Source organism: Somniosus microcephalus, chromosome 4, assembly GCF_052327205.1.
Source record: "Somniosus microcephalus isolate GS21.2 chromosome 4, FLI_Smic_1.0, whole genome shotgun sequence".
Lineage (NCBI taxonomy): Eukaryota > Metazoa > Chordata > Chondrichthyes > Squaliformes > Somniosidae > Somniosus > Somniosus microcephalus.
This window is the reverse complement of record NC_140990.1, coordinates 135048630-135072081: the sequence shown is the minus strand read 5'-3', so window position 1 is coordinate 135072081 and position 23452 is coordinate 135048630. Positions and strand designations below refer to the sequence as shown.

The 23452-nt window shown below is 49.8% G+C and overlaps 1 protein-coding gene and 1 long non-coding RNA gene across 2 annotated transcripts; one reads left to right on the top strand and one right to left on the bottom strand.

Moving 5' to 3' along the window:
* Positions 1–1704: 1704 nt before the first annotated feature.
* Positions 1705–6341, bottom strand: LOC147119810 (uncharacterized). Its single transcript, XM_085985269.1, has 2 exons — positions 6251–6341; positions 1705–2953 (listed from the first exon to the last, which is right to left on the bottom strand). Exon 2 carries the CDS (start codon positions 2857–2859, stop codon positions 1933–1935), a length of 927 nt encoding a protein of 308 aa, XP_085841395.1. The 5' UTR covers positions 2860–2953; positions 6251–6341; the 3' UTR covers positions 1705–1932.
* LOC147119809 (uncharacterized) lies at positions 6314–7540 on the top strand. The gene is made up of 2 exons (XR_015078085.1): positions 6314–6400; positions 7329–7540. It is a non-coding gene; the product is annotated as an uncharacterized LOC147119809 (long non-coding RNA).
* Positions 7541–23452: the final 15912 nt, after the last annotated feature.

The following is a 23452-nucleotide window of genomic DNA, read 5'->3' as shown; positions in this document are numbered from 1 at the left end:
TTTGTTAAAGGCAAATCGTGTTTAACCAACTTGATCAAGTTTTTTGATGAGGTAACAGAGAGGGTTGATGTAGTGTACATGGATTTCCAAAAGGCGTTTGACAAAGTGCCACATAATAGGCTAGCCAGCAAAGTTGAAGCCCATGGAATAAAAGGAACAGGCAGCATGGATACGAAATTGGCTAAGTGATAGGAAACAGAGAGTAGTGGTGAACGGCTGTTTTTCGGACTGGAGGAAGGTATAAAGTGGTGTTTCCCAGGGGTCAGTTCTAGGACCACTGCTTTTCTTGATATATATTAATGACTTGGACTTGGGTGTACAGAGCACAACTTCAAAATTTGCAGATGACACAAAACTTGGAAGTATTGTGAACAGTGAGGAGGAGAGTGACAGACCTCAGGATGACATAGACAGGCTGATGAAATGGGCGGACACGTGACAGATGAAATTTACCGCAGAAAAGTGTGAAGTGATACATTTTGGTGGAAAGAATGAGGAGAGGACATGTAAACTAAATGGTACAATTCTAAAGTGGGTGCACAAACAGAGAGACCTGGGGGTATGTGTGCACAAATCCTTGAAGGTGGCAGGGCAGGTTGAGAAAGCAGTTAAAAAGGCTTACGGGACCCTGGACTTAATAAATAGAGGTATAGAGTACAAAAGTGTGGAAATGATGATGAAACACTGGTTCGGCCCCAACTGGAGTACTGTGTCCAATTCTGGGCACCACACTGCAGGAAGGATGTGAAGGCCTTAGAGAAGGTGCAGAAAAGATTTACGAGAATGATTCCAGGAAAGAGGGACTTCAGTTACCTTGATAGACTGGAGAAGCTGGGATTGTTCTCCTTGGAGCAGAGAAGATTGAGAGGAGATTTGATAGAGGTGTTCGAAATCATGAGGGGTCTGGACAGAGTAGATAGAGAGAAACTGTTCCCATTGGCGGAAGGGTCGAGAACCAGAGGACACAGATTTAAGGTGATTGGCAGAAGAACCAAAGGTGACATGGGGAAAAACTTTTTATGCAGTGAGTGGTTAGGATCGGGAATGCACTGCCTGAAAGGGTGGTGGAGGCAGATTCAATCGTGGCTTTCAAAAGGGAATTGGAATGAGTACCTGAAGGACAAAAATTTGCAGGGCTACGAGGGAAGGGTGGGGGAATGGGACTAGCTGAAGTGTTCTTGCAGAGAGCCGGCACGATCTCAATGGGCCGAATGGCCACCTTCTGTGCTGTAACCATTCTATGATTCTATGAACACGTTAAACCTTCATAGAATAATTACCAGTCATTTTTAGACTGGAAACTTAACCCTGGCGTTTCACTTTCAGTCAGGAACAGATCGCAGTTTGACACCAATCTCTGATTTGACAGCACGTTTCCAGCATTCACCGTTGTTCTTCCTGACTCTAAACACAGTTGTAAAGGAGCCTTCTGTTCCATGCCTAGGAGCTCTGACCCATGGAAGAGAGCGGCTGGGACACATTCCTTACAGGCCTCAAGATTGACCTGCACGGGGACATTGCTGTCAGTGAAGAGACGAGAAAGACCAAAGTGCCGTTTGCCCCTCTCAGTGTGGCCCTGAAGGACTGTGTCCAGGCTGTAGTTCTGTTCCCGCCGTACGATCCTCCCCCAGATTGTCCTTTCTGAGCTCCAGCCCGGTGATGCTAAACACTCAGGTGGGAATGACGAAAATCTACAACAATGTGTTTAAAGCAAAGCTGATTTATTTGACATATATCCAGAATGTTAATAACCCCTGTAACTGGGCTGGAGTTTAACATCAGCAGAAACAAACCCGAACTGTCAGTGTGAACATGATTCAGTCCTGGATGTGATTAACAGCAGCAATAACATCAGAATCCAACCTCTGCAGTCACTTGTGAACTCGCTGGTGTTCCAGCAGGTGGGATGAACAAGTGAATCCCTTCCCACACTCACTTTTTGCTTTTAAATCTCTTCTCACAGTCAGAACATTTAAAAGGTCGCTTATCAGTGTGAGCTTGCTGGTGTGTCAGCAGCAGGCTGGATGACTGAGTGAATCCCTTCCCACACTCAGTGCAGATTAACGGCCTCTCCCCAGTGTGAACTCGCTGGTGTGCAGTGAGGTGAGATGATTGCCTGAACCCAGTCCCGCAGTGAGAGCACCTAAACGGTCTCTCGTCAGTGTGAACACGTTGATGGCACATCAGTTCCCCGGAACTTTTATAGCACTTCCTGCAGTCCAGGCATTTAAAAGGTCTCTCGTCAGTGTGAACTCGCTGGTGTATCAGCAGGTGGGAGGACTGAGTGAATCCCTTCCCACACTCAGAACAGTTGAACGGCCTCTCCCCGGTGTGAACTCGCTGGTGTGTCTGCAGATTGAATGAACACGTAAATCGCTTCCCACACTCGGAACAGGTGAACGGTCTCTCCCCAGTGTGAACACGCTGGTGTGTCAGCAGATTGGATGATTGAGCGAATGCCTTCCCACACTCAGAGCAGTTGAACGGCCTCTCCCCGGTGTGAACTCGCTGGTGTGTCAGCAAGCTGGATGAACACGTGAATCCTTTCCCACACTCGGAGCAGATGAACGGCCTCTCCCCGGTGTGAACTCGCTGGTGTGTCAGCAGGTTGGATGAACACCTGAATCTCTTCCCACACTCTGAGCAGGTGTACGGCCTCTCCCCAGTGTGAACTCGCTGGTGTCTCAGCAGGTGGGATGAACGAGTGAATCCCTTCCCACACTCGAAGCAGGTGAATGGCCTCTCCCCAGTGTGACTGCGCTTGTGTCTCGACAGGCCAGAGGATCGGCTGAAGCCTAGTCCACAAACAGAACACGTGTACGGTTTCTCCCCGCTCTGAACGGTGCTTTCTGCTTCCATGCTCAAAGGTCCTGATTAATTGAGAGACTCTGATTGATCTTGAGGTGATGTATGGTTTGAGTTTCCCGTCTGAAAATCCTCCCCTTCGAACACACTGTAAAATGAATTTAAAACAGGAAAAAAGGAGGGTGAGAGAGAACCCACAAAAACACAAAGGCAGGTTGTGAAATTGAGCTGAATAAATCTGGGAATTTGTGGGGCCGGCACTAGAAAAAAGTGACCACGAAAGCTGCCGGATTGTCGTAAAAACCCAACTGGTTCATAATGTCCTTCAGGGAAGGGAACCCGCCACCTGGTCTGGGCCGACACAAGCCTCTGGCCTCTATGGGAGGAGAGAGCGTGAGGTGGGAGGGGGAGGGGTGAAGGAGAGCAACTTTATACATCTCCAGGACATCACTGCAGGTGTTCCACAGGGCAGTGTCCTAGGCCCAACCATCTTCAGCTGCTTCATCAATGACCTTCCCTTCAACATAAGGTCAGTAATGGGGGTGTTCGCTGATGACTGCACGGTGTTCCGCGCCATTCGCAACTCCACAGATAATGAAGCAGTCCATGCCCGTATGCAACAAGACATGGACAACATTCAGGCTTGGGCTGATAAGTGGCAGGTAACATTCGCGTCACAGAAGTGCCAGGCAATGACTATCTCCAACAAGCGAGAGTCTAACCACCTCCCCTTGACATTCAACGGCATTCCCATCGCTGAATCCCCCACTATCAACATCCTAGGGGTCACCATTAAACAGAAACTTAACTGGACCAGCCACATGCATTATGTGGCAACAAGAGCAGGTCAGAGGCTAGATATTCTGCGGTGGGTGTCTCACCTCCTGACTCCCCAAAGCCTTTCCACCATCTACAAGGCACAAGTAAGGAGTGTGATGGAATACTCTCCACTTGCCTGGATGAGTGCAGCTTCAACAACACTCAAGAAGCTCGACACCATCCAGGACAAAGCAGCCCACTTGATTGGCACCCCATCCACCACCTTAAACATTCACTCCCTCCACCACCAGTGTACCGTGGCTGCAGTGTGTACCATCTACAAGATGCACTGCAGCAACTCACCAAGGCTTCTTCAGCAGCACCTCCCAAACCTGTGACCTCTTCCACCTAGGACAAGGGCAGCAGGTGCATGGGAACACCACCACCTCCAAGTTCCCCTCCAAGTCACACACCATCCTGACTAAGAAGTATTTCACCGATCCTTCATTGTCTCTGGATCAAAATCCTGGAACTCCCTCCCTAACAGCACTGTGGGCGTACCCTCACCACACGGACTGCAGCAGTTCAAGAAGGCGGCTCACCACCACCTTCTCAGGGGCAACTAGGGATGGGCAATAACTGTTGGCCTTGCCAGCGACGCCCACATCCCATGAACGAATAAAAAAAAACTCGACTAGATCTTTGACAGCATCTCCCAAACACGCGACCTCCACCACCTAGGAGAAGGGCAGCAGGTGCATGGGAACACCATCACCTCCCAGTTCCCCTCCAAGTCACACACTATCCTGACTTGGGCATATATCGCTGTTCCTACATCGTCGCTGGGTGAAAATCCTGGAACTCCTCACCTAACAGCATTCTGAGAGTAGCTGCACCACACGGACTGCAGAGGTTCAAGAAGAAGGCCCAGCATCACCATCTCAACGGGCAACTGGGGACTGGCAATATCTGCTGGCCTTGCTAGTGACACCCACATCGAATGAATTTAAAAAAATCTGTATATATAAAATGGATTGAAAGCCTCGACAGAAATACTTCTAAAAGGATAATCTTTTACACTGTACGGACAGTGTCTGTTAAGCAACTTAATCTCCCCTAGAATCCACCTCCCTTCACAGTCCCACATTGGAAATTGTTGGGTTCCACTGGGCTCAGAAGTACTGGGGGTTAAACCCAGCAGCTTCTCCCCCCTCTCCACTCCAGCTCAAACTGATGCAACAAGAAAGCCCTACACAGGAGGCCAGGGACCGAGTTCCACATCCACCACCCACCCTGATGCCAACCGGCTCTGAATTGCTCCCTCTGCTGTATAAATGCAAGTTGTTGTGTTTCTTGTCTGGGGAGGGGCTCCACCCTGGGGTTAATGGTGCCGGGGTCCTGGCCGCACGTCCGCCGGCTCTGACTCGGGGCCTGAGACCCGCACTCGGTGTTGCTGAGGGATTCCAACCCAGGGACTGTACATGGGGATTCCAACCCTGGGACTGTACATGGGGATTCCAACCCTGGGACTGTACATGGGGATTCCAACCCTGGGACTGTACATAGGGATTCCAACCCTGGGACTGTACATGGGGATTCCAACCCTGGGACTGTACATGGGGATTCCAACCCTGGGACCGTACATGGGGATTCCAACCCTGGGACCGTACATGGGGATTCCAACCGTGGGACTGTACATGGGGATTCCGACCCTGGGACTGTACATGGGGATTCCGACCCTGGGACTGTACATAGGGATTCCAACCCTGGGACTGTACATGGGGATTCCAACCCTGGGACCGTACATGGGGATTCCAACCGTGGGACTGTACATGGGGATTCCGACCCTGGGACTGTACATGGGGATTCCGACCCTGGGACTGTACATGGGGATTCCGACCCTGGGACTGTACATGGGGATTCCAACCCTGGGACTGTACATGGGGATTCCAATCCTAGGACTGTACATTGGGATTCCAACGCTGGGACTGTACACGGGGATTCCAACCCTGGGACTGTACACGGGGATTCCAACCCTGGGACTGTACACGGGGATTCCAACCCTGGGACTGTACATGGGGATTCCAACCATGGGACTGTACATGGGGATTCCAACCCTGGATCTGTACATGGGGATTCCAACCCTGGGACTGCACATGGGGATTCCAACCCTGGGACTGTACATGGGGATTCCAACCCTGGGACTGTACATGGGGATTCCAACCATGGGACTGTACATGGGGATTCCAACACTGGGACTGGACATGGGGATTCCAAACTGGGACTGTACATGGGAATTCCAACCCTGGGACTGTACATGGGGATTCCAACCCTGGGACTGTACATGGGAATTCCAAACTGGGACTGTACATGGGAATTCCAACCCTGGGATCTGTACATGGGGATTCCAACCCTGGGACTGTACATGGGGATTCCAACCCTGGGACTGTACATGGGAATTCCAACCCTGGGACAGTAGAAATGTGTGGGATGTTAACCGTATGCTCTGCTTTTAAAGCGCGTTCAGGAGAGATGGTGAGAAATCTGAAGTGTGGAGAGTCTGAATCAAAATACTGAGTCAATGATTTACTCTCCCGGGCACTAGGACCCAGTTGGGAATAGACACTGAAGCCCCGCCCACTCTTTGTTTCTCGCAAGATGGCTGCGCATGCGCTTTGCTACTCACTGAATCAAGATAATTCCAGCATTTTCTGTTGTTATTTCAGATTTCCAGTATCCGCAGTATTTTGCTATTATACACTGAATCAAGATGGCGGCCGTTAACCTGGGCCTGTGACCGGGAGAAGCCCCAAAGCTGCAAATGCGAGATCTTCAGGTTATTATTTGGGGCTTGTGGCCTACACCAGTTGTTTATGAAGCCTCTCCACCACCCCCCGGTCCATTACTCCGATGCGTTGTGCCGCTATTTTACAATTAACTGGAACTGGTGTATCTCATCACTTCAATTTCTTTCCCTTACACGCACCGCGCATGCTCTAAACCCAGGCGTTGCCGCGCCTGCGCACTGGGTGCGGCACATTCTCCCTCGCGGGGACTGCTGGGTAAAAGCCCCGCCATTGAAAGGCCTCATCAGTGAATGGAACAGGATTTACTGGGATTGCATTGAGCATTGAACCATGTTCATTCTGCAGTTACAGTGTGTTTCTGCTGATCTTAATAACCCCTATACCTGGGTTGAAGATTAATATTTTGTATAAATATTGAATATATCAGCTGCGTTTCAAACACACAGTGTGTCAAATATTTGATTTCTCCATGATCAGAGGAGACTAATTGATGTTCTGTTACCTATTGTTCCTTGTTTGGGCTTTTTCTGACTCTAACTTATATCATTTGTCACCTAGTTCAGCTTCTCAGTCGGTAGCACACTCGCTATGTCAGTGCAATTCTTTTTTTCTTTTCTATCTCTTTTATCATCCAAGGATCTTTGGCTTTAGTTGGAATCATGGGAATGTACCCGAATCATCTCCTCTTTAAAAGCAGCCCGTTGCCTGCCAACCTTTGATTCCAATTTACCCGGGCCAGATCCATTCTCAACTCACTGAAATTGGCCCTCCTCCAATTAAATATTTTTACTCTAGATTGCTCATGGTCCTTTTCCATAGCTAATCTGAAACTTATTATACTATTGTGGCAGAGCCACCAAAGGACTCAGAGCGGTTGTACATAATTCCTTTAACAGCAATGTAGTTACAGCCTGTGTCTGTACCTTTAATTACACTGTTTAACTGTACTATGTCTAGTTACCTTTACAGCGCGGTTTTAACGTGATGACATCATGCCGTTCGTCACGTGATCCCCCAATGGCAGGAAGAACGTGATGACGTCATGACATCAGTCATCGGACAAGCCCAGCAGTCCTCGTGGAGTCTTGGAAGAGAGCAGACCTGTATTCATTGTTATCCTGCAGTTTATTGTGAAAGCCTGTTTGTTTCATTAAAGTTCGTTGTTTTGATTGCCTGAGTCGAACTCAGTCTGTTAGTTAGGAACCTCTGTTCCTACATTGGTGACCCCGACTTCTACGAACAGTTTTCGTGGAAGATATTCAAATGGAGATGAATGCCGTGACTCTGAAACTGCCACAATTCTGGGAGCAACAGCCAGATGCGTGGTTCATCCAGGCTGAAGCACAATTTGCCATCCGGAACATCATCGCGGATTCAACCCGTTACTACTATGCGGTCTCCGCCCTCGACAGTGCCATAGCCTCGCGGGTCGTCAGCCTCCTCGGTAGCCCACCTGATGATGGCAAGTACAATACTTTAAAGACGCGGTTGCTGCAGGTCTTCGGACTCTCAAAGTCAGAGCGCGCTCGCAGACTTCTCGCTATGCCTGGCCTCGGGGACTCCAAACCGTCCGAGCTCATGAGCCAAATGCTCACGCTCTTAGGTGCCGAACCGGAATGCTTCCATTTTAGGGAGTTATTCCTCTGCCAGCTACCAGAACCAGTGCAGGCTTCCTTAGCCAGCTCCACGATCACGGACTGTGCTGAACTCGCTGCAGAAGCTGATAAGATTTTCACGGTAACCCAGCAGTGCTGCGCGGCCACGAGTCGCCCAACCCCACAGACGCGACTCCAGCTCCTCCGGTGGCGGGCTGGTGCTTCTACCACGCCCACACACGGAGCAGCTAAAAGGAATTTTCAGAGGGTTGTGGGGCTGAAGGAGGTTACAGAGATAGGGAGGGGCGAGGCTACAGAGGGATTTGAAAACAAGGATGAGAATTTTTAAATCAAGGATGTGGTAAAACACCCCAAGGTGCTTCACAGGAGCGTTATCAAACAAAATTTGACACTGAGCCGCATAAGGGGATGTTAGGACAGATGACCAAAAGCTTGTTCGAAGAGGTAGGTTTAAGGAGGGTCTTAAAGGAGGAGAGAGTGGCAGAGAGGTGGAGAGGTTTAGGGAGGGAATTCCAGAGCTTAGGGCCTCGGCAGCTGAAGGCACGGCCGCCAATGGTGGAGCAATTAAAAGCGGGGATGCTCAAGAGACCAGAATCGGAGGTGCGCAGATATCTCTGAGGGTTGTAGGGCAGAAGAGATTTGGATGAGCTGAAGTTTCTGGAGGGGGGAAGATGGGAGGCCGGCCAGGAGACCATTGGAATAGTGTAGTCTGGAGGTAACAGAGCCGTAGCTGAGGGTTTCAGCAGGAGATGGGCTGAAGCAGGAATGATGATGGTCGATGATTGGTTGGAAAATTGAGGAGAAGCGAATATAAATGAAATGATACAATTTTAGTGGGGGTGCAGGAACAGAGAGACCTGGGAGTGTATGTACACAAATCTTTGAAGGTGGTAGGACAAGTTGAGAAGGCTGTTAAAGAAGCCTATGAGATCCTAAACATTATAAGTCGAGGCATAGAGTACAAAAGCAAGGAAGTTAGGCCAAACCTTTATAAAACACTGGTTAATCCTCAGCTGGAATATTTTGTTCAATTCTGGGCATCACAATTTAGGAAGGTCGTCAAGATCTCAGAGAGGGTGCAGAAGAGATTTACTAGAATGGTACTAGGGATGAGGGACTTCAGTTATGTGGTGAGAATCGAGAATGTAAGAATTAGGAGCAGGAGTAGGCCACATGGACCCTTGAGCCTGTTCCGCCTTTCGGTAAGATGATGGTTGATGTTTGACCTCAACTCCACTTTCCCGTCCGATCTCCATATCCCTTGATTCCCCTGGAGCCCAAAAATCTATCAATCTCAGTCTTGAATATACTCAACGAGAAGCTGGGGCTGTTGTCCTTAGAGCAGAGAAGGTTACAAAGAGATTTAATAGAGGTGTTCAAAATCATGAAGGGTTTTGATAACAATAAATAAGGAGAAACTGTTTCCAGTGGCAGAAGGGTCAGTAACTAGTCGACACCGATTTGAGGTAATTGGCAAAAGAACCACAGATGGCATGAGGGAAAAAACATTACACAGCGAGTTGCTATGATCAGGAAAGCACTGCCTGAAAGGGCGGTGGAAGCAGACTCGATAATAACTTTCAAAAGGGAATTGGATAAATACTAGAAGGGAAAATATTTACAGGGCTATGGGGAAAGAGCAGGGGTGTGGCACTAATTGGATAGCTCTACCAGAGAGTCGGCCCAGGCAGGACGGGCCGAGTTACCTCCTTCTGTGCTGTGTCTTTCTCTGATTCTATGACGTGTCAGGTTCATGCGATTTAAGAAGCATCACAGGGTTTGTGTCAAATTTTGTTTGAAAACGCTCCTGTGAAGCACCTTGGGATGTCTTACCACATCCTAGATTTTAAAATTGTCAGCCTTGTTTTCAAATCCCTCCACAGCCTCATCCCTCCCTGTCTCTGACATCCTCTGAAAATTCCTTTTACCTGCTCCGTCTGTGCAAAGGGATTCACTTGTTCAACCAACCTCACTTTACATCAACTTGTTCATGCTGATAAGAAACCTTTTAAATGTTTTCACGATAGGTCATCGACCTGAAACGTTAACTCTGTTTCTCTCTCCATGGATGCTGCCTGACCTGCTGAGTAGTTCCAGCAATTTCTCTTTTGATTTCAGATTTCCAGCATCCGCAGTATGTTGCTTATAATTATGATTCCAACCCTGGGACTGTACATGGGGATTCCAACCCTGGGACTGTACATGGGGATTCCAACCCTGGGACTGTACATGGGGATTCCAACCCTGGAACTGTACATGGGGATTCCAACCCTGGGACTGTACATGGGGATTCCAACCCTGGGACTGTACATGGGCATTCCAACCCTGGGACTGTACGTGGGGATTCCAACCCTGGGACGATACATGGGGATTCCAACCCTGGGACTGTACATGGGGATTCCAACCCTGGGACTGTACATGGGGATTCCAACCCTGGGACTGTACATGGGGATTCCAACCCTGGGACTGTACATGGGGATTCCAACCCTGGGACTGTACGTGGGGATTCTAACCCTGGGACTGTACATGGGGATTCCAACCCTGGATGTTTACAGGGGGTTTTCAACCCTGGGACTGTACATGGGGAATCCAACCCTGGGACTTTAAATGGGGATTCCGACCCTAGGGCTGTACATGGGTATTCCGACCCTGGGACTGTACATGGGGATTCCAACCCTCGGACTGTATATGCGGATACTAACCCTGGGACTGTACATGGGATTCCAACCCTACGACCGTACATGGGATTTCTAAACCTGGGACTGTTCATGGGGATTCCAACCCTAGGACTGTTCATGGTTATTCCAACACCGGGACTCCACATGGGTATTCCAACCCTGGGACTGTACATGGGGATTCCAACCCTGGGACTGTACATGGGGATTCCAACCCCGGGACTGTACATGGGGATTCCAACCCTGGGATTATACATGGCGATTCTAACCCTGGGATTGTATATGGGGATTCCAACCCTGGGACCGTACATGGGAATTCTAACCCTGGGACTGTTCATGGGGATTCCAACCTTGGGACTGTACATGGGGATTGCAACCCTGGGACTGTACATGGGAATTCCAACCCTGGGACCGTATATGGGAATTCTAACACTGGGAATGTATATGGGATTTCTAAACCTGGGACTGTTCATGGCGATTCCAACCCTAGGACTGTTCATGGTTATTCCAACCCCGGGACTCCACATGGGGATTCCAGCCCTGGTACTGTACATGGGCATTCCAAACCTGGGACTGTACATGGGGATTCCAACCCTGCGACTGTACATGGGTATTCTAACCCTGGGACTGTACATGGGCATTCTAACTCTGGGACAGTATATTGGGATTCTAGCCCCAGGAATGTACATGGGGATTCCAACCCCAGGACTGTACGTGGAGATTCTAACCCCGGGACAATACAAAGGGATTCTAACCTTGGGAATATACATGGGGATTCCAACCTTGGGACGGTATATTGTGATTCCAACCCAGGGACCGTACATGGGGATTCCGACCCTGGGACTGTACATGAGGATTCCAACCCTGGGACAGTACATGGAGATTTTAACCTGGGAATGTGCATGGGGTTTCTAACCCTGGAACTGTTCATGGGGATTCCAACCCTGGGACCATACATGGGAATTCTAACCCTGTGACTGTTCATGGGGATTCCAACCCTGGAACTGTACATGGGGATTCCAACCCTGGGACTGTACATGGGGATTCCAAACCTGGGTCTGTACATGGGGATTCCAACCCTGGGTCTGTACATGGGGATTCCACCCTGGGACTGTACATGGGGATTTTAACCCGGTGATTGTACATGGCGATTCGAACCCTGGGACGGTACATGGGGAATCCAACCCTCGGACTGTATATGGGGATAGTAACCCTAGGAATGTACATGGGGATTCCAACCCTGCGACCGTACATGGGATTTCTAAACCTGGCACTGTTCATGGGGTTCCAACCCTAGGACTGTTCATGGTTATTCCAACCCCGGGACTCCACATGGGGATTCCAACCCTGGGACTGTACATGGGGATTCCAACCCTGGGACCATACATGGGGATTCCGACCCTGGGACTGTACACAAGGACTCCAACCCTGGGACTGTACATGGGGATTCTAACCCTGGGACTGCTCATGCGGATTCCAACCTTGGGGCTGTACATGGGGATTCCAACCCTGGGACTGTACATGGAGATTCCTACCATGGGATTATACATGGGGATTCTAACCCTGGAATTGTATATGGGGATTCCAACCCTGGGACCGTACATGGGAATTCTAACCCTGGGACTGTTCATGGGGATTCCAACCTTGGGACTGTACATGGGGATTCCAACCCTGGCACTGTACATGGGAATTCCAACCCTGGGACCGTACATGGGAATTCTAAACCTGGGAATGTATATGGGGATTCGAACCCTCGGACTGTACTTGGGGATTCCGACCCTCGTAATGTACATGGGTATTCCAACCCTGGGACTGTACATGGGCATTCCAAACCTGGGACTGTACATGGGGATTCCAACCCTGCGACTGTACATGGGTATTCTAAAACTGGGACTGTACATGGGCATTCTAACTCTGGGACTTTATATTGGGATTCTAACCCTGGGAATATACATGGGGATTCCAACCCCGGGACTGTACATGGAGATTCTAACCGTGGAACTGTAGATGGGGATTCTAACCCTGGGACAGTATATTGGGATTCTAGCCCCAGGAATGTACATGGGGATTCCAACCCCAGGACTGTACGTGGAGATTCTAACACTGGGACAATACATGGGGATTCTAACCTTGGGACTGTACATGGGGATTCCAACCCTGGGACTGTACATGGGGATTCCAACCCTGGGACCGTACATGAGGATTCCAACCCTGGGACTGTACGTGGGGATTCCGACCCTGGGACTGTATATAAGAACATAAGAACATAAGAAATAGGAGCAGGGGTAGGCCAATCGGCCCCTTGAGCCTGCTCCGCCATTCAATAAGATCATGGCTGATCTGATCCTAACCGCCAATCCACTATCACAGAACCATCTCCTGAATCTAACAGAATTAGACACACGAAATCGGAGCAGGATCAGGCTACACGGCCCCTGGGCCCGCTCCGCTACCCACAGGGCCATGACCGATCCGAACCTAGACTCATGTCCAAATTCCTGCCCGCTCCCCGTAACCCTTAATTCCCTTTACTTCTAGGAAACTGTCTATTTCTGTTTTAAATTGATGTAATGATGTAGCTTCTACAGCTTTCTGCGGCAGCATATTCCATGGACCTACCACCCTCTGAGTGAAGTAGTTCCTCCTCATCTCAGTTTTGAAAGAGCAGCCCCTTATTCTAAGACTATGCCCCCTAGTTCTAGTTTCACCCATCATCGGGAACATCTTCCCCGCATCCACCCGATCCAACCCCGTCACAATCTTATATGTTTCAATAAGGTCGCCTCTCATTCTTCTGAACTCCAATGAGTAGAGTCCCAATCTACTCAACCTCTCCTCATATGTCCATCCCCTCATCCCCGGGATTAACTGAGTGAACCTTCTTTGTACTGACTCGAGAGCAAGTATGTCCTTTCTTAAGTTTGGACACCAAAACTGTACGCAGTATTCCAGGTGCGGTCTCACCAATACCTTGTACAACTGAAACAATACCTCCCTATTTTTATATTCTATCCCCCTAGCAATGAAAGCCAACATTCCATTGGCCTTCTTAATCACTTGCTGCACCTGCATACTAACCTTTTGAGTTTCGTGCACCAGAACCCCCAGATCCCTTTGTACTTCAGTACTTTCCAGTTTCTTGCCATTAAGATAATAACTTGCTCTACGATTTTTCCTGCCAAAGTGCATAACCTCACACTTTCCAGTATTGTATTCCATCTGCCAAATCTCTGCCCACTTACTTAGCCTGTCGATGTCCCCTTGCAGGTTTTTTATGTCCTCCTCACTACTTTCCCTCCCATCTTAGTATCATCTGCAAACTTTGATATGTTACACTCGGGCCCCTCCTCCAAATCGTTAATATAGATTGTAAAGAGTTGGGGACCCAGCAGTGACCCCTGCGGAACACCACTAGTTACTGATTGCCAGTCTGAGAATGAACTATTTATCCCAACTCTCTGCCTTCTGTTAGATAGCCAATCCTCTATCCATGCCAGAATATTACCCCCAATCCCGTGATTTTTTATCTTAAGCAATAATCTTTTGTGTGGCACCTTGTCAAATGCCTTTTGGAAGTCTAAATACACTACGTCCACTGGTTCCCCTTTATCCACCCTATACGTTACTTCCTCAAAGAACTCCAGCAAATTTGTCAAACATGACTTTCCCTTCATAAAACCATGCTGATTTTTCCTATTAAATTATGATTATCCAAATGTCCTGTTACTGTCTCCTTAATAATGGACTCCAAAATTTTACCTACCACAGATGTTAGGCTAACCGGTCTATAGTTTCCAGCCTTCTGTCTACTGCCCTTTTTAAATAAGGATGTTACATTAGCAGTTTTCCAGTCTGCCGGGACCTTTGCCGAGTCCAGGGATCTTTGGAAAATTATTACCAATTCATCCACAATCCCTACCATCACTTCCCTCAAGACCCTAGGATGTAAGCCATCAGGTCCAGGTGATTTATCCGCCTTGAGTCCCATTATTTTACCGAGTACTACTTCCTTAGTGATTTTGATCGTGTTTAGCTCCTCCCCCCCTTTAGCCCCCTGTTTGTCCAGTGTTGGGATATTCTTCGTGTCTTCTACTGTAAAGACTGATGTAAAATATTCATTCAGTGTTTTTGCCATCTCCATATTTCCCACCATTAATTTCCCGGTCTCATCCTCTAAGGGACCAACATTTACTTTAGCCACCCTTTTTCTTTTTATATAACTATATAAACTCTTATTATCTGTTTTTATATTTTTTGCTAATTTACTTTCATAATCTATCTTCCCTTTCTTAATCAATCTTTTTGTTATTTTTTGCTGTCTTTTAAAATTTTCCCAATCCTCTATCCTCCCACTAGATTTGGCTACCTTATATGCCCTTGTTTTTAGTCGAATACTATCCTTAATTTCTTTACTTAGCCATGGATGGCTGTCTTTTCTTTTACACCCTTTTCTTCTCAGTGAAATATATATTTTTTGGAAGTTGTAAAATAACTCCTTAAATGTACACCACTGATCATGTATCATCTTACCCTTTAATCTATTTTCCCAATCCACACTACTCAATTCCGCTCTCATACCTTCATAGTCTCCTTTTTTCAAGCTTAGCACGCTTGTTTGAGATCCAACCTTCTCACCCTCTAATTGAATATGGAATTCAACCATGTTATGGTCACTCATTCCAAGGGGATCCTTTACTAGGACATTTTTAATTAATCCTGTCTCATTACACAGGACCAGATCTAAGGTTGCTTGCCCCCTGGTCGGTTCAGTTACATACTGCTCAAGAAACCCATCCCTAATACACTCAATGAACTCATCCTCAAGGCAGCCCTGCCCAATTTGATTTGTCCAATTAATATGATAGTTAAAATCCCCCATAATTATAGATGCTCCCTTATTACAAGCCTCAACTATTTCCTGATTGATACTCCGTCCAACAGATTTGCAACTGTTCGGAGGCCTATAGACTACGCCCACTGGTGTCTTTTCCCCCTTATTATTCCTTACCTCCACCCAAACTGTTTCATTATCCTGATCTTTTGACCCAATATCATTTCTCTGTATTACAGTGATTCCTTCCTTTATTAACATAGCCACCCCACCTCCCCTTCCTTCCTGCCTGTCCTTCCTGATCGTTAAATAACCTGGTATGTTTAATTCCCAGGCATTGTCACCCTGCAGCCATGTTTCTGTAATGGCCACAAGATCATACCCATATGTAGTTATTTGTGCCATTAACTCGTCTATTTTGTTACGAATGCTACGTGCATTCAGATAGAGAACTTTCAAATATATTTTGTGACACTTAGTTCCTGCTTTTGCCCTTTTTATTACTTTTCCTTTTACTCCATACCTTCTGCCCCTTCCTGACACACTCTGGTTTTTAATTTCCCCACTGCTACCTAAGTCTATGACCTTCTCTGTTGTCATTTTTATTATTTGCTCTCTAGGAACCTCCCCCCAACTAGTTAGTTTAAAGCCCTCTCTACAGCCCTAGTTATATGATCCGCCAGGACTCTAGTCCCAGCACTGGCCAAGTGAAGCCCGTCCCAACGGAACAGCTCCCTCCTGCCCCAGTACTGGTGCCAGTGTCCCAGGAAGCAAAACCCATTTCTCCCACACCAGTCTTTGAGCCACGCATTTAACTCTCTAATTTTATTTGTCCTAGCCAAATTCGCTCGTGGCTCAGGTAATAATCCAGAGATTATTACCCTTGTGGTTCTGCTTTTTAATTTAGCCCCTAGCTGCTCAAACTCCCTCAGCAGAACCTCCTTCCTTGTCCTATCTATGTCGTTGGTACCAACATGGACCACGACAACTGGATCCTCCCCCTCCCACTCCAAGTTTCTCTCCAGTCCAGAGGAGATGTCCTTAACCCTGGCACCAGGCAGGCAACACAGCCTTCGGGACTTTCGCTCACGGCTGCAAAGAACTCTATCTATCCCCCTAACAATACTATCCCCTACCACTACAACATTTCTTTTAACTCCCCCCACATGAATGGCCCCCTGCTCCACGGTGCTGTGGTCAGGTTGCTCATCCTCCCCGCAGTCCCTGTTCCCATCCTCACAGGGAGTAAGAGCCTCGAACCTGTTGGACAAGTGCAAGGGCTGCAGCTCCTCCAACACTACCTCCTGGATCCCCGTACCTGCCTCACTTCTAGTCACACCATCCTGACCCTGGCCACGGACTACATCTGAATTAATTAATCTAATTGGTGTGAATACCTCGTGATACACAGAGTCCAGGTAACTCTCCCCCTCCCTGATGTGTCTCAGTGTTTGAAGCTCAGACTCCAGCTCTTCAACACGGAGCCGGAGTTCCTCGAGCAGCCAACACTTACTGCAAATGTGATCACCGTGAGCATCAATGGTGTTCACCAGCTCCCACATATTGCAGCAGCAACACATCACCTGATCTCCCATTCTATGTAATTAAGTAAATTTATTAATATTATTCTTAAATACCCTCTGCCCCGATTCTAGATGGTGAATATCACACCTTAGAAACTATAAACCAAAGAGATTTAAGCTTAAAAAGGGAGAAATACTTACCAACCAATCACTTACCCGCTTTCTGGTGACGTCACACTTGGATTACTTTTTACCTCTCTCCTTCCCTCCGAGTTCCCAGACTGGAGACTGGTTGGCCTTACCTGGTCTCTGGGGCCTTTAATAGCCCCGCTGCTGCCGCTGAGTTCCCACCGATGCTGTGAGGCCTTACCTGGTCTCTGGGGCCTTCTATAGCCCTGCTGCTGACGCTGAGTTCCCGCCGACGCACTGAGGCCTTACCTGGTCTCTGGGGCCTTCTATAGCCCCGCTGCTGCCGCTGAGTTCCCGCGGACACACTGAAGCCTTACCTGGTCTCTGGGACTTTTATAGCACCGCTGCTGCCGCTGAGTTCCCGCCGACGCACTGAGGCCTTACCTGGTCTCTGGGACTTTTATAGCCCCGATGCTGCCGCTGAGTTCCCGCCGACGCACTGTGGCCTTACCTGGTCTCTGGGACTTTTATAGCCCCGATGCTGCCGCTGAGTTCCCGCCGACGCACTGAGGCCTTACCTGGTCTCTGGGACCTTTATAGCCCCACTGCCGCCGCTGAGTTCCCGCCGACGCTGTGAGGCCTTACCTGGTCTCTGGGGCTTTTATAGCCCCGCTGCTGCCGCTGAGTTCCCGCCGATGCTGTGAGGCCTTACCTGGTCTCTGGGACTTTTATAGCCCCGCTGCTGCCGCTGAAACACCCGCCGACGCTCTGGGGCCTTTGATAGCCCTGCTCTGCCGCTGAGTTCCCACCGACGCTGTGAGGCCTTACCTGGTCTCTGGGACTTTTATATCCCCGCTCTGCCGCTCGAGTTTCCCGCCGACGCTGTGAGGCCTTACCTGGGTCTCTGGGGCTTTTATAGCCCCGCTGCTGCCGCTCGAGATTCCGGCCGATGCTGTGAGGCCTTACCTGGTCTCTGGGGCCTTTTATAGCCCCGCTCTGCCGCTGAGTTCCCGCCGACGCACTGAGGCCTTTCCTGGTCTCTGGGACTTTTATAGCCCCGCTGCTGCCGCTCGAGATTCCCGCCGATGCACTGAGGCCTTACCTGGGTCTCTGGGACTTTTATAGCCCCGCTGCTGCCGCTCGAGATTCCCGCCGACCCTGGGACTGTACATGGGATTCTGACCCTCGGACTTTACATGGGGATTCTAACCCTGTGACTGTACATGGGGATTCCGACCCTGGGACTGTACATGGGATTGCGACCCTCGGACTGTCCATGGGGATTCTAACTCAGGGACTATATATTCGGATGCTAACCCTGGGACTGTGCATGGGGATTCTAACCCTGGGACAGGACATGGGTTTTCTAACCTTGGGATTGCATATTGGGATTCTAACCCCGGGAATGTACATGGGAATTCCAACCTTGGAATTGTAAATGGGGATACTAACCCTGGGACACTACATGGGGATTCCAACCCTGGGACCGTACATGGGGATTCCAACCCTCAGACTGTACTTGGGGATTCAAAACCTGGGACTGTACATGGGGATTCTAACCCTGTGACTGGAAATGGAGATTCCAACCCTGGGACTGGAAATGGAGATTCCAACCCTGGGACTGTACATGGGGATTCGAACCATGGGGCTGTTCATGGGGATTCCAACCCTGGGCCTGTACATGGGGATTTCAACCCTGGGATGGTACATGGGGATTCCAAACCTGGGACTGTACATGGGGATTCCAACCCTTTGAATGTACATGGGGGTTTGAACCATGGGAGCATACATGGGGCTGCCGACCCTGGGACTGTACACGACGATTCCAACCCTGGGACTGTACATGGGGAGTATAACCCTGGGAATGTACATGGGGATTCCAGCCCTGGCACCGTACATTGGGATTCCGACCCTGGGAATCTACATGAGGATTCCAACCCTGGGACTGTACATGGAGATTTTAATCCTGGCACTGTAAATGGGATACTAATCCTGGGACTGTACATGGGGATTCCAGCCCTGGGACTGTAAATGGGGATTCTAACCCTGGGACTGTACATGGGGATTCCAGCCCTGGGACTGTAAATGGGAATTCTAACCCTGGGACTGTTCATGGGGATTCCATCCCTGGGATTGTACATGGGGATTCCAACCCTGGGACTGTACATGGTGACTCCAACCCTGGGACTCTAAATGGGGATTCCAAATCTGGGACTGCAAATGGTAAATCCAACCGTGGGACTGTATATTGGGATACTAACCCTCGGACTGTACATGGGGATTTCAACCATGGGACGTACATGGGGAATCTGACCCTGGGACTGTACATGAGGATTCCAACCCTGGGACTGTGCATGGGGATTCTAACCCTGGGACTGTATATTGGGATTCTAACCCTGGGACTGCACATGGGGATTCTAACCCTGGGACTGTACATGGGGATTCCAACCCTGGGACTGTACATGTGGATTCCAACCCTGGGACTGTACATGTGGATTCCAACCCTGGGACTGTACATGGGGATTCCAGCCTTGGGACTGTACATGGGGATTCCAACCCTGGGATTGTACATTTAGATTCCAACCCTGGGACTGTACATGGGAATTCGAACCCTGAGACTGTACATGGGGATTCCAACTCTGGAACTGTACATGGGGATTCTAACCATGGGAGTGTACATGGGAATTCCAACCTTGGGACTGTACATGGGGTTTCTAACATTGGGACCATACATGGGAATTCCAACCTTGGGATTGTACATGAGGATTCCAAACCTGGGACTGTACATGGGGATTCTAAGCCTGGGACTGAACATGTGGATTCCAACTCTGGGACTGTACATGGGGATTCTAAGCCTGGGATTGTACCTGGGGATTCCAACCCTGGGACTGTGATGTGCCTCAATAACTTCAAGGCTCAAAGTTAACTGGATAAAACAAGGCTTTTATTAGCAAAGAAAGATGCCTGTGTCTTCACCTAGCATTCTGCTGTTCTGCTGCAAGACAAGCCTGGGCTTGTCTTAAGTAGAGCCAGGTATGGGCGGAGCCGACACACCCAATGGGGAGAAAGGGGGCGGTGCACTATATACAATACAAGGTAAAAACACAGGAGCAGGCAATACAATATATGCAGTTAAATACAGAGTCTGATGAATGACATATTTCATCACATTCACCCCTTCTACAGATTTAGCCTGTCCGGGGGTGTGATAGTCCTCTGTGACCGACGGAACGGTTGCGGTGCCGCGGGTGCTGGCTGGGTGTCCCAGGTGACCTCCTGGGTCTCTGCCAGGGGCACCACCGGGGTTGTTGAAGGAGTAGGTGGTGGGGGTACCGTTGGCTGGTGTTCTTCTGGGGGTGATGAAAGAATAGTGAGTGGAGTGGGTGGGTAATAGTTGTTGTGGTTGTTGTCGTTGTTGCTGTTGTTGTTGTAGTCATTGTCATTGTTGCTGTTGTTACCGGCTGGGGCGAGGTATTTTATGGACACAGTATCCTCCCGTCCGTCGGTGTGCCGGACGTATGCATATTGTGGGTTGGCGTGGAGCAGGTGCACTGGCTCCACGAGAGGGTCCATCTTGTGGCCCCTCACATGCTTCCGCAAAAGTATCGGACCTGGGGTGGAGAGCCATGATGGTATCGATACGCCTGAGGTGGATTTCCGGGGAAACACAAACATTAGCTCATGAGGCATGGCATTAGTGGCGGTACACAACAGTGGCCGTATTGAGTGGAGCACATCTGGGAGGACTTCCTGCCAGCGGGCGATAGGGAGGCCCTTGGTCCATAGAGTTAGAGTGACTGCCCTCCATACTGTCCCGTTCTCTCGCTCCACCTTACCGTTACCCCGGGGGTTGTAGCTGGTGGTACGGCTTGTGGCAATCCCCTTGGACAGCATGTACTGGCGTAGCTCTTCACTCATGAAGGACGCCCCCCTATCCGTGTAGATATAGCTTGGCATGCCGAACAGGCAGAACAGGCTGTTGAGGCATTTAATGACCGTGGCGCTGGTCATGTCTGGGCAGGGGAAGGCGAATGGGAAATGGGAGTATTCATCCACAATGTTCAGGAAGTAAACATTGCGGTCGACGGACGGGAGGGGGGCCTTGAAATCTAAGCTAAGCCGCTCAAAGGGCCATGTAGCTTTGATTAGGTGGGCTCTATCAGGGCGGTAGAACTGAGGCTTGCACTCAGCGCAAGTGCGGCAGTTCCTGGTCAGAGACCGAACTTCCTCAATCGAGTAGGGTAAGTCACGGGACTTTATGAAGTGGAACAGCCGTGTGACCCCTGGGTGGCAGAGGTCATTGTGGAGGGTCTGTAGCCGATCGCCGGTGGCGTTGGCACACATCCCTCGTGAGAGGGCGTCGGGGGATTCGTTAAGGGCCCCCGGCCGGTATATGATGTCGTACTCGAAGGTGGAGAGCTCGATCCGCCACCTAAGAATCTTATCATTTTTAATCTTCCCCCTCTGTTTATTATTGAACATAAACGCTACCGACCGCTGGTCGGTAAGTAGGGTGAAGCGTTTGCCGGCTAGGTAGTGGCGCAGTGGCACACTGCCTCCACGATGGCTTGGGCCTCCTTTTCCACGGAGGAGTGTCTGATCTTGGGCCCCTGGAAGGTCCTCGAGAAGAAAGCTACGGGCCGCCCGCCTGGTTGAGGGTGGCCGCCAAGGCAAAGTCAGATGCATCACTTTCCACTTGAAAGGGAGTGTTCTCGTCTACTGCCTGTAGCGTGGCCCACTCAATATCCTGCTTAATGCTTTTGAAGGCAGCATGGGCCTCAGCAGAAAGCGGGAAAGAGGATGCTTTCAAGACGGGGTTGGCTTTATCGGAGTAGTTAGGGACCCATTGGGCATAATACGAGAATAACCCCAGGAACCTTTTCAGGGCTTTGGGAGTGTTGGGCAGGGGCAGCTCCCGTAGGGGGCGCAATCGGTCGGAGTCTGGTCCAATTTCCCCATTCTCCACCACGCTGCCTAGTATGCAGAGGCGCGTGGTGTTGAAAATGCACTTGTCCTCGTTGTAAGTGAGGTTGAGTTTTTGTGCGGTTTTCAGAAACCTCGCGAGGTTTGAGTCATGGTCCTGTTGGTTGTGGCCGCAGATGGTGACGTTGTCGAGATAGGGGAAGGTTGCCTGCAAGTGGTGGTCATCGACCATGCGGTCCATCTCCCTCTGAAAGACCGAGACCCCATTCGTCACCCCAAAGGGGACTCTGAGGAACTGGTAGAGGCGTCCGTTTGCCTCGAAGGTGGTGTACGAACGGTCCTCTGGTCTGATAGGGAGCTGGTGGTACGCTGACTTGAGGTCGATAGTGGAGAACACCCGGTATTGAGCAATTTGGTTCACCATCTCGGATATGTGGGGTAGCGGGTAGGCGTCTAGTTGGGTATAGATGTTGACTGTTTGACTATAGTCAATCACCATCCGCTTCTTCTCGCTACCCCTCACCACCACCACTTGGGCGCGCCACGGGCTGTTGCTGCGTTCAATAATGCACTCCCTCAGGAGCCTGTCTACCTCGGTCGCGGTAAACTGCCTGTCCTCCCAGCTGTACCTCCTGCTTTTGGTCGCTATTGGCCGGCAGTTAGGGGTAAGGTTCGCGAATAGCGAAGGCGGCTTTACCTTCAGGGTAGCCAGACCGCACACTGTGAGGGGCGGCTGGGACCCACCGAAATTGAGCATGATGCTTTGGTGTTGGCACTGAAAATCCAGGCCCAAGATCACGCTCACCCATAAATCCTTCATAATTAACAATTTAAAATTATTATATACAGTGCCTTTAACGGACAATCGTACCGCGCAGTAACCCGCAATAGTCGATATCTGGGTTTTGTCGGCCATAGAGATCGTGCTCTGAGTAGGAACTATAGTTCGAGAGAGTCATTGTACCAGACCAGGGTGAATGAAGCTCTCCGTGCTCCCGCTGTCAATTAAACATTTAACCTTGCACCCGTTTACCTCGATGCCCACCATCGATTTGGATAGTGGGTGCGGTCTGGACTGGTCCACTGTGATCGACGCCACTGTAAGGCCCTGATCGGGACAAGCTGGTGGGCCACACGAGGCCGGGTAAGATGGCGTCCACGATGTCTGCTCGCGAGATGGCGGACCCCACGAGGTCGGACAAGATGGCGTCCAAGATGGCCGCTCCAACGGCGCGCACGCGGCGGTGGCGGGTTTGCCTGTGGGGTTCCCTCTGCACACCTTCCCAAAGTGCCCCTTCTTACCGCACTTACAGCAGGTGGTGCCTTTCGCCGGGCACAGGTTCCTGGTGTGCTTCGGCTGCCCGCAGAAGTAGCATTTGGGGCC

What these genes read in the sequence shown, in the direction of transcription:
- LOC147119810 (XM_085985269.1), bottom strand. Translation starts at nt 2,859, where the DNA reads ATGGAAGCAGAAAGCACCGTTCAGAGCGGGGAGAAACCGTACACGTGT.